The sequence below is a fragment of the Bison bison genome, unplaced genomic scaffold (genome assembly GCF_000754665.1).
Source record: "Bison bison bison isolate TAMUID 2011002044 unplaced genomic scaffold, Bison_UMD1.0 scf7180017864452, whole genome shotgun sequence".
Classification (NCBI taxonomy): Eukaryota; Metazoa; Chordata; class Mammalia; order Artiodactyla; family Bovidae; genus Bison; species Bison bison.
The window spans coordinates 7,142,394-7,154,453 of NW_011495014.1; the positions used below are offsets into that span (position 1 = coordinate 7,142,394).

The 12,060-nt window shown below is 38.5% G+C and overlaps 1 protein-coding gene across 1 annotated transcript in view; it reads left to right on the plus strand.

The window, feature by feature from the left end:
• FAP (fibroblast activation protein, alpha) overlaps positions 1-12,060 on the plus strand; it is a 78,086-nt gene that overhangs the window by 64,806 nt on the left and 1,220 nt on the right. The window contains exons 21-25 of the mRNA XM_010859022.1: positions 1,562-1,616; positions 9,198-9,297; positions 10,436-10,500; positions 10,985-11,057; positions 11,318-11,391. Coding sequence (XP_010857324.1) covers positions 1,562-1,616; positions 9,198-9,297; positions 10,436-10,500; positions 10,985-11,057; positions 11,318-11,391 — 367 coding nt within the window. The remainder of the gene's footprint in view (positions 1-1,561; positions 1,617-9,197; positions 9,298-10,435; positions 10,501-10,984; positions 11,058-11,317; positions 11,392-12,060) is intronic.

Below are 12,060 nucleotides of genomic sequence, written 5' to 3' on the forward strand. Positions count from 1 at the left end.
GGAGTAAATTAGCCCAAAACACTCTTGCTTTGTAGCAGCAATGCACTTAGATTTCTGAGAGTTTCCCAGGACTTTCTGAAGGTCACCATTAAGCATGGCCCTTTGCTCCTAAGGAGAGATTTGTCTTCAAACTTGATTTCAAATGGAGGGTCTTTTGTGATGGAGCTTGAATGAATCATGTTCATATTCTAAAAGATACATGTAGTTGTCCAAACCATGATAAACAGAGGGTATCTAAATATGATATGAGAGAGGGATAGGTATTTTTCCATGGATGGATGTGACCAAAAATGAGACAGAGATTATAATGTGTGCGTGTGTACTAAGGCTTCAGTCGTGTCCAACTCTTTGCTACCCTATGGACTGTAGCCTGCCAGGCTCCTCTGTCCATAGGATGCTCCAGGCAAGAATATTAGAGTGGGTTGCCCTGCTCTTCTCCAATTATAATGCATGTCAACTTAAATAAAAGGTTAAAATGAGGCAAACTCAAAATTGTTTAAAAATGAGTTTATTCAGGTATAGCAGAGGAATTGCAGTTCTAGACTCACAAACTATTTTAGCAAGCTATAGGCCAGTTCATTGAGGGTTTGGGATAGGCTGTATTATAGGCAGGGAATATAAGGAGGGAAGAGTTCAGTGAGAGTCTCTTAAAATCAAAAACAGAGACAAACTTTGACTACTACCTGGGCAGATAAAACTAGTCCCATCACACAAAGCTCAATTCAATGTATTTTGAGGAACTAACCTGACTTGGGTTATTTCTTGTTCTGGTCTCTGGAAACCATAAGCAAAACTTTCCAAGGTTGATATGAGGCCAACTCTCTATCATTTAAGAAAATTTCAGTAATATCAGTTTTCTGTACATCAGGCATATATGGAAATCAGTCTCTTGCAGTCCTGAGGGCACTTGTGTGTGATTTTCATTTTTATTTTTCAGTCCCATTTTAGATTGAAATTCTTTCACATTAACACGTAAGCAAACAAAATCAGAAGAAATTAATAAAATTTAAAACAGGAACAACAAACCCTTTTTTTTTTCCCCAAAAAACTTGCAGATTTGGAAATTTGGTTCCACTCAAAATACTATTTCTTCTGGTGTTACTATGAGCCTGTATCTCTCTCTTTTTTACTTATAAATAATTTAACTACATTTAATATCAAACTCAAAAACAGGTAGCTGTAGTCTGAGAATCTGAACTAACCATTTACTTCTTCAGTGCATTAAAAAATTATTTCCCCTTTTGATCAATATTCATTTGCTGACTGTGAGCTTCTTCACCTGAGCCCCAAGTAACACCAGGACAATTAGGGTAGGAGGCCTTACAGCCAGGAGAGTACTACTCAATAGATGTACCAGAGAGTTTAACAGCTCCTTTTATCCTTTGCAGAAAACACAATAATATTATTTTAATTATTTGTAAATGCAACCTTATTATGCATGTGTTTAAACAAAGAAAATGTAGCGTTTCTATTAAATCTTTGGATTAAATATGCTTGTGTAATGAAGTAAATGTCATGTGTACACACTTAAAATTCTAAAAATTTGTTTCTTTTACTTTAGAAAATTCATAGAAATGGGTTTCATTGATGAAAAAAGAATAGCCATATGGGGCTGGGTGAGTTGTTTTATATGTTTTATGCCTGTTATTTGGTTCAGCAATCATCATTTTCTAAAGTGTTCGCTTATAAGATTTCTCATGAAATGTTAATGTTGCAACATAATTTGATCTGTCAATGGAAACAGTCAATTTGGATAATCTGGGCTTCAAAGTGGTGGCTTTCAGCGTTTGTTCCTTTTTTAAAAATCATTTTGTTTCTCCTTTGTATAGAAAATTAACTCATAATTGATACTCTTTCACTTAATTTCTGCTATTAGAGTATATAAAACTAAATCATATTTATCAGAAGTTTAATTCCCTTTGTTTTTTTAGAGTTAACATATTTCTTTTATACCTCATCATTTCATTTTAATGAAAAGCTACAATAAAGTTGAAAATTACAGGAAATTTCAAAGTATAAATTCCTTAGGACCCAGTCTATCCTAGTCATATCTTGGCTATTTGATTCTTATTTTTGTAATCAAAATTTTCCCCTGAACTAATGTTAATTTCTGCTAACTGGAAAGAAATAATTATTTATTACTAGTTATAGGTCGTGGAGATCATTTCTCAAGTTTGAGAAACTATACTGGTTTTCTAAATACATACTGAAAAAACGTGGCGACATTTACCAGTCTTGGGCAATAAAGTCACTGGAAAGTTCAGAGAATTATGGGAAAGAGTTTAGAATCGCCTATTATAAATTATGATAATCACCCTTCAAAGATTTTCTGTTTCACGTTTTGGTCTGAATTTGTACATTTGCAAGTCAATTTGCAGCCATTTGTGCTTGGGTTGTTTTTCTTGGCTGTTTTCTGAGAGCGGCCTGCACAAGATGGAGGGAATGAAACCCAATATTGAAGGGAATCTGCAGGATTCCTCTCAGCTCAGTGACCAGATGAAGAGCTGTTATGAATTTGTAAAAAGTTTTTACTTCGAGCCATTTGGTCCTTCTTAAAACTATCAAGTGTTAAGTATCAAAACAGAATGGAATTCAAATGGGTGGAAATAAATGAAATATTTTATACTGAAACATTTCAGATAAGACTTTTCTTACCATCCATTTTTATAAAATTTCCTAAAGTAAATTCTTGAAAGATTCACATTTTGAACTGAACCCTTACATATAATCATGAACATTTCTTTCAGAGTTTCACTTTGCTTTTACTTCAGGCTTTGAAATAACCATAAAGTGAACTTTTAATTTCATTTCTAGAACATTCTAGGTTGAAGTACTTTGGTAGAGAACCACATATGTAGATGATTTAAGAAACCCACTCATCACATGAAGGAGAGTGGGCTTTATCCATGACTCTGTAACATGTTTCTCTTCTTAGTTTTCTGTTTCTGTGATCATTATACTCTATTCATCCTTTAAATGTTGGTGTTTTTCTGGATCTGGTCTTGATTCTCATTGTTCTTCACTTTCTTGGGGAAATCCACATGGTTTCAAAGACGAGGCCAACTGCCAGATGCCTGCCACTAGCCCCCACCTCTCTCTTCTGAGCACCACATTTCAAATGCCCGCTGATCATGTTTCCCAAATGTCTTACCGAGGCCTCAAGCTTAACTTGCTGAAGTTAAACATACTACGTTGGTGTTGTTCAGTCTCTAAGTCATGTCCGACTCTTTTGCTACCCCTTGGACCATAACCTGCCAGGCTCCTCTCTCCATGGGATTTTCCAAGCAAGAATATTGGAATGGTTGCTATTTCCTTCTCCAGGGGATATTCCCAACCCCAGGGTTGAACCCGCATCTCCTGCATTGGTAAGTGTATTCTTTACTGCTGAGCCACCAGGGAAGCCCTAAACAGATAATAGTCTACTTTAAAACAAATCTTCATCTTTAATAAGGACCTTACCACATACCTGAGCTTCCCAGGTGGCTCAGTGGTAAGGAATCTGCCTATATACTGCCTATATACCTGTGCAGGAAACACAGGTTTGAGAAGATCCCCTGGAAGAGGGCATGGCGACCCACTACAGTATTCTAGCCTGGAGAATCCCATGGGCAGAGTGGCCTGGTGGGTTACAGTCTATAGGGTTGCAAAGAATCAGACACGACTGAAGCCACTGAGCATGCACAGTGTATACCAAGTCACCCAAATTCATAACTCTAGAGATGCTTTCAACTTCTCCAGCTCCCTGACTCCAATATTCTATTGATTAGTGAATTCTGTCAATTCTGCCTCCAAATATCTGAGTCTATTCTCATCATCCTCACTGACATTATTTTAGTTCAAGTTTCTTTATATGTAATTTAAACCAGAGCTTCTCAAACCTTAGCTTATATAAGCATCACCTGGAGAGCATGTTAAAGCAGTTCCCAGGGCCCTCACACCAGGGCATCTGATTCTGTACTCCAGAGTGGGGTATGAAAGTCCACTTGCATGGACCATAGGCTGGGAGGTACAGGTTTAAATCTTGCAGTTGTACCTTAACTAGCCTCCTTGCTTTAGTTTCGTAAGCTCCAATGTTGCTGATGAAATTATTGTTCTAAAACACAACTCTTTCCATGTTGCTTTTTCATTTATATTGCTCATATATATTCTAGGGCTACCTGCTGACTTCAGCCTAGGGCCCAAACACATTTACTTGCATGCAAGGCCCTTGGCAATCTGATTGCAACCTACTTTCTCAGTCTCATTTCCCTCTACTTTTCCCCAGACCTTATAAATAATTTGATTTGTCTGTTCCCATGAGTCAATCACGCCTGTTCAATGCACCTCAGTGGCCATCCTCTTCTTCCATGTCTTCCTCTCTCCAAAATGCAAAATTTCTATTTATTCTTTTAAGACCCAACTCAGATATGACCTTTGTATGCTCCAATAGCTCTTTATTACTGCTGTTATAGGAATTACCATTTTATCTTATTTGTGCATTATTTTCTCTCACAAGGATGTAAGCTCGTCAATGGAATGGACTTTGTTTTTCAACTTTGTTTCTCAAATGCTTAGCACAGTATTGGCCATCTCACATATCTATGAGGCAGTTTAAGCTGAATTTAATCCTGTAAGTTAACGTACCTCCAATGTGTCGTACCATGAAATTTGGGGGCAAACGTTCTCTGGTCTAATAATTTGGTAAATTATGAAGTCTATATAATAGTGCATATAGGTTCCATGAAGAACAGTAAAGAAATCTGTTAATTTTTTTTAATATAGTATTACCAAAAAGTATTTGATTCCATGGATACCTCTTTGAGATGTGGTCTTGAAGTCAATAGGGAGTGAAACTGGAGTCTTAGAAAGATACTTTGGCTGCAGAATGAATAGCCTGATGTTGGGAGAGGGAGTGGTTCAAAGGAGCAGGAGGGATGTAATATTGGCAACAAATACCAAGGGCCTGAATTTATGCAGTGCAGAAAGGGGCAAAAATAGGTCATAGTTTTGTGTGCTCTTTTATAATATAATAAGCAGACATCTATGGGAAATTGGAGAAGGGAAAGAGAAAGATGTTGAGAATGACCATTTGGGTTTGTCTATCTATTACTGTGTTCTGTAAACATCTGTTTCCACAAAGTATTAGATACCTTTCTAAACTGAGAAATACACTAAAGCTAACTATACAATTTTTTCTTTGGCCAGTTGGTCAGTAAGTTACAAATCATACATTTCCCTCCATTATCCAGATTAAGAAGGGGAGAGAAGACATTTTCATTGTACCTTTTCATTTTTCTGGCGCACAAACCAAATTCTAGTAGCCTGGATTTTAGCTACTTAATAGATATGTACTATGCACTATGTACTCAGCCCTATGCTTAGGAAGTGTCTGTTACGACAGTGGTTCTGACCTGGCAATTTTGCCACTCAGGGGACATTGGCAACGTCTGGAGACACTGGGTTGTCAGAACTGGGGGAGCACTACTAGCATCTAATGAGAAGAGGCCAGAGATGCTGTCAAATATCCCACAGCGCACAGGACAGCCTCCAACAGAAAAGAACTATCCAGCCCCCAATGTCAATAGTGCCAAGGTTGAAAAACCTTGATTTATATGAAGAAAAATTAAAGCAATTATTCTGACAATTGAAGAGCAGCAAGGGTTTTGCTAAATTATTAGAATAACAACCTCATTTATGGGCTTTGCTTTGTTAATATAGACCTAGCCAGGTGGTGTTGAATAAGCATTAGTTCGTGATTTAATCTTAGTTCCTTTCTCTTCCAGTGACTAATTATAAGCAATTTGAATTGCTATGTGTGATCAACGATGTAAAAGTAGGACAAATGCACCTCTATTGAGACTATATTAGACTGAATTTAAAACTTCCCAACAAGGTTGCTCTAATGTAGGGATATAGAGGAAGTGGCTTGTTGTCAGATGTCCTGCGGTTGAGTCTCAGCTCCGCTTACTCTAAATTTATTCTGAGCCTCAGTTTCCTCATCATGAAATGCAACAATAATTTCCCCCCAAATCACTGTGAGAGTTAGATGAGTTAATAGGAAAGTCATATATTAAACAAATATTGATTCTATTCCCAATGTGTTTCAGATTGCATCATCAGTGCTAGGGGGGACATTCATTAACAAGATGGACAAAAATCTCTACCTTTATCAAGTTGGGAATGGTTGGGGAACAAGGCAATACGCAAGAAAAATAAATAGCACAGATAGAATGTTAAATAATGATTGATGAAATGGAGAAAAGCAAAACAAGAAAGGAGTAAGGAGCGTCATACAAGATTGATGCAGTTTTAGATTAGAAGGACAGGTGAGACATTTATTTATTTATTTATTTATTTGAGTTAAGACTTGAAAAAGGAAAGAAGTAAGCCATGCCAATTTTGGAGACAAGAAAATTCCAAGCAGGGGGTGGTGGCATTTGCAGAAGTCCTGGGGCTAGATCATGCTTGGAGAGTTCAAAGAACATTAAGAGAGCCAGTGAGCAAAGAGAAGTGGGATGGGGGAGAAAGGAGACAGAGCCTGTAGGACCACAAAGACTGTTGCAATGACCTTAGCCCCACAAATGTTAACTAGTTATTATTATTGCCTGTAAGCAAAATAGTCCAGTCCGATTTATAGCTCCCATCAGAATACTATTCCATAAATCCCTCAAAATTCTGTGCCGTTCTAAGAAAGTTTTTAAAGATATCCTCCATTTAAACAAAATGGCAAGGCATCTAAGTGCAAAGGACAAAATTCTAGAATTCTCATGGCCAATCTGCTCCGTGGGTTCTTTTCTTACTGCATCCACCCACTCTGCCTTGGAGCCCCACCCATGGGAGAACAGAAAAAAGTCAACTCGGGTGTTTTTTTTTTTTTTCCTCTCTTTATTTCTACAATAGAAACAGCTTTTCTAAGCTGCCTGAGAATTTAAAGTACACCTTCTTTTGTTGTGCTGCTGCTATACTAGTTTCGCTTTTACAAATTTCTGGAGACAATGTGTTCATATCGAAAAGGTGACGATTTTATTCAGATACCACACTCTTACCTAATCAGTGAACAAATACAGATTAATATTTTTATAATTTCTAGGATTTGGGACAGAGATGTTCAAAACCCTTTTTACTATATGCAAATGCTCTAATTTCAAATATCATTCTGTGCTTTTTTGTGTTATGGGGCATACAAGAGGAAAAGCAGAACCCAGTATTATAATTTGCAGTGAACGTACTTTTCCAATAAAACCGTAAACAATCAAATTTCTAAAGGACTCAGGCTTACTCTACATGCATTTAAATCTAAAATTAAGAACAAAGAAGAAATCTTTCATTTCAGTAATAGTTGTTGCTAACCTACTAATCCAAACAGATTATTTTTATAAGTAAAAATTTGATCCTGATGAGAATTTTCACTTATCAAAATGATTTTAAAACCCACATTTTCCTTCTGTTTTTAAAATATATTTTTCCTCTATTAAAATACGTTTTAGTTCTCCTCCAAGTATAATGAAAGGAGGCCACGGTATAATTGGAGCTGCCTCTTTTAGTCTGTGTTTTGTAGCCAAGGGTCCTCAGTAAGATTCCCTGGAGATGGAAACATAAAACTGTAAACTAGTTAGAGCATTCTTTTTCTAACAATTGAATTCAGCAAGAGGGTTTAGCTGATCCCTGCGGACCATGTATTTCGTGGATTAAGACTAGACCCCGGCCACTGACCTGCTGCCTGATTTCACCCTGTCTGTCTGCTGTCTCTCCCTCGCTCTGTAGGGCTCTCACTCCCACCCTGTCTTAAGACTGACTTTTCTGTGACAAAAGATGATATGATCTCTCCTGACCTGAGGGCAGATCATTCCCAGAAGTTTGTGGTAATAACAGGGCACACCCTTAGTTAGAGAGCCATATTGTCCTCTTTTGATTTGTAGGGATGTCCTGTGTTGGGGCAAGAATAATCACATCCTAATCTAGCACAGACATTGGTGGGGGTGAGGGTGGGTTTTGAGCAGGACACTGCTTAATCCATGTGCCCAGAGGAAGCATCTCTCTCCCAACAGGTAGACAAATTTGCCTTCTGGGGGAAGATGCAGCTTTATTATGAAGTTCTCTGTTCATTTTTTCATTTTCAGGAAAAGGTTCACATTTCCAAGTGACACAGACACACATCTCCTTCTGTTATCAGAGTCACATTTCTGAATCACCTACTGATTCCCTGGTAAAGAAAAGTGATGAGTGCGAAACCTGCTTCAGACTCTGCAATTTGTATCTCCTTTTGTGTTTGTGTTCCCATTAAATTGAGGTAGTAGGGGCAAGTAAGATTTGTTAAGGCACCAATGGCTTTTCCTCCTTTGAGCTGCTATGCCAGAAATCCTCAAAACAGAATACGTGTATACAAACTCTGGCCATCTCTTCAGTTCAGTTCAGTTCAGTTCAGTCGCTCAGTCGTGTCCGACTCTGCGACCCCATGAATCACAGCACGCCAGGCCTCCCTGTCCATCACCAACTCCCGGAGTTCACTCAGATTCACATCCATCGAGTCAGTGATGCCATCCAGCCATCTCATCCTCTGTCGTCCCCTTCTCCTCCTGCCCCCAATCCCTCCCAGCATCAGAGTCTTTTCCAATGAGTCAACTCTTCGCATGAGGTGGCCAAAGTACTGGAGTTTCAGCTTTAGCATCATTCCTTCCAAAGAAATCCCAGCGCTGATCTCCTTCAGAATGGACTGGTTGCATCTCCTTCTCTTAAACTACACAAAAGGTTCTTGTGTCATTCCCTTGACGTTCTCTTTTGAAAACAAATTAAGTAAATACACAGATATAAGTTTTGCCTCACATTACTGTTGTACATTGTGGAATGTATCTTGCTTTTACATTTGGAAATGATCTTTTTTGTGTGCACTTTTTAAGAGTAAAATTCTGCTTTTGCCATAGCAAGGTCCTGGTGGAAAAACACAGAGGCATGGGTAAAGAAATTTTTGCAGAAAAATTGCAGTTGTATCTATGTCTTAAACTGCCCCCTCCATATTCTGATCAGCACACCAAGTCTTTGTAATTGACTAGGATGAAATTGTTGGAACTTGCTGCCAAGAGTGCAAGATAGACATTTAATCTACCCAATCCATATTCCCCAGCTCCCATCAGCACTATTGTGAGTAGAATCATTATACAAATATGTTGGAGAGTTTAGGAGAGTGAATCTGGGACTGACTCCTAACAATGTCTCCACAGTCCTATGGAGGTTATGTTTCATCGCTGGCCCTTGCTTCAGGAACTGGTCTTTTCAAATGTGGGATAGCGGTGGCTCCGGTCTCCAGCTGGGAATATTACGGTATGGAAACATTTCATAAATGTTGCTGCAAAAACATTTAACACATAATTACTCTATATTTAAGGTTGCTAGGAAAACAAATTATGCAGTAAAATTCACCCCAGCATCACTGGGAAAAATATAATCTATAAATGAGGTTGTTTATATGATTCATTATAATCATGTTGCAACAATCAAAGAAATCTTAAGACGAAAAAGGACTGTTCCAAAACCCAATGAATGTTATTCTCTCCTAGAAACCTTGTGCCCCCTGATAAACCAAATCTTTAAAAATCGGAGCTAACTCTGTTTTTGCAGACACACAGGTGTAGCCAAACTGGCTTTTAAGCAGTTCTTAGGGAAAATCAAGCCAAGCCAAGTAATTCACCACCACACAATAGTTTGCAGCTGCCTGATACATTACTCCAGAAGTCAAAGAAACAAAAAATTTGTTCGAGAAGTATACCTTCCATGTGTGCCTATTTTTATGATTAACATCAATGCAGGATGACTATTTGGAGTTAATTATAATAAATGCACAAAAATTAGCTTTCATTAGATCCTCTTCCCTGTGTTGAGATGAAAATGAGGCAATTGTGACTTGGGAATCTTTATTCAGAGGAAACTATCCCAAATTAAGAGACCAGTGAGAGTACTAGAGGTGGCTGCATTTGTGATTTCTTTTAAAATATAATGAGGTCATTCCTAGCTCAACATTTCCCCCATCAAAGAACTTTGGGCAGAAGTGAAAAAACTGAAGAGCTGTCCTTTCTATTGTTAGGTGCTCCTGTTTCCACAATCTTCTCCTGCATCTCTTCTCCAGGCTTGTTGAGACAACTAGCAGAGCAAATGACTAGGGTGGAGCATTACAGAAAGGAAAGCAAGACCTTTCCTCAGCAGCTCCCCCTGGGAGACTAAGGAGCTGGCTCAGACAGTAAAGAATCTACCTGCGATGGAGGAGATCAGAGTTTCAATCCCTATATTGGGAGGATCCCCTGGAGTAAGGAATGGCTACCTACTCCAGTATTCTTGCCAGGAGAATTCCATTGACAGGAACCTAGCAGGGATGCAAGAAATCAGACATGACTGAGAGACTAATACATTCACTATCCAGCCTGAGTTATCACATGCAAACCTCATGCTCTTACATATTTTACAGCATCTATCTACACAGAGCGATTCATGGGCCTCCCAACAAAGGATGATAATCTCAAGCACTATAAAGTAAGCATTTTCTGTTTTATATATATATGAAATATATATATAATAATATATTTCATATGTGCTAAATAATTGTAAAGCAGTCATTCAGAGTTTACACTGCTGCTGGGTCCACAAGCAAATATGATGATCTTTTGTCAGCTGTAAAACACCTTACTAGAAGGAATTAACTCCCTTTGGATTCTACTTTTTCTTTCCTCATCCTCCTCCCCACCCCCAACCCCTACACAGCTTGAGCGGGCATCATTTATGCCTAAGGTCTCACTCATATGTAACATATGACACATAAACTTTCAGTTTTTCAAACTAAGAATCAGATGGAAGTAATGCAAATGATGATGAAAATGTGTTGCTCTGACTCTTAAATATTTATCAACCAAAGCAATACATAATTTCAGTATTGGTGCTAAGTCCATTGCACAATGATTTAGCTAGTTTTCTATTAGAACTTGCAGCAACTAAAATGTTAATTTTTCCCCTTTTCCAGAATTCAACTGTGATGGCAAGAGCAGAATATTTCAGAAATGTAGACTATCTTCTCATCCACGGAACAGCAGATGGTGAGGTTTAAGCAAGACTCTTACACATAAAAATACTGAGCCAGCATCACTTTGTTTAAGAAACATTAAGCATCCTCCTATGCCTGTGCTCAGGGTCAGTACCTAAGAGTCAGGGACATTTCCATAAGCAAGTGTGATTACTCACTGCTGACAATGTCAACTGCATGACTAGATAATTGTTGGTGTTCATTTCCAGGCAGTACATTGTCACTCTGCTTTCTGGTATTTAACAGCACTTTAACTCTCTCTCTTTGTTGCAGATAATGTGCACTTTCAAAACTCAGCGCAGATTGCTAAAGCTCTGGTTAATGCACAAGTGGATTTCCAGGCAATGGTACATAATTTCATTTTATTCAGGTTGATGGCCTTAGACCCCTAAGCTAAAAGGAGGACTCTTCTTCTTCTTCTTCTCCTTTTTTTTTTTTTTTTTTGCTAAAACCTGACAAGAAGGCTATTCAATAGAGTAGGCAGAACATTAGCAAATGACTCTTGGATCTTCCATGAACTCCCTGAGGGACACTAGGCAAACCACGCCACCTTTGCTGACCCCAGTCGAGTCATATATTAAATAAAGGCATCCACAAGATTAGAGGCTCTTCTAGCTCAAACATCCAACAGTTCTATGGTCCTACATACTGACTGCAGCTTCGTGCTTCAAATCCCTGTAAAACCTCAAAGCAACCAGAAGATTCTGTGTATTCAGTAAGAAGCCATCACAGAAGGCTGTCAGAGACCTCAGAGGCTCCCAGAAATCATGCGGTTCCACTCAGAGCTAGAGAATCCTTCTATCTCTGTGTTTTCTCTGCCTGACATGCGCTTGGCCCACCACAGAAGCTCATATTTTCACTGACTGAATGAATGAATGAGCTAGCTGTGAAATCCAGTTGCTTGAGGAGTGGGAAATGGAGACAGAGAGGAAAATAAGGCAAATCCAAGTCGAGGGAGACAATCCTTGATGGTTCCATCCCCCTTCTCCACTTTTCCCTCACTTGCTTATGTTGCA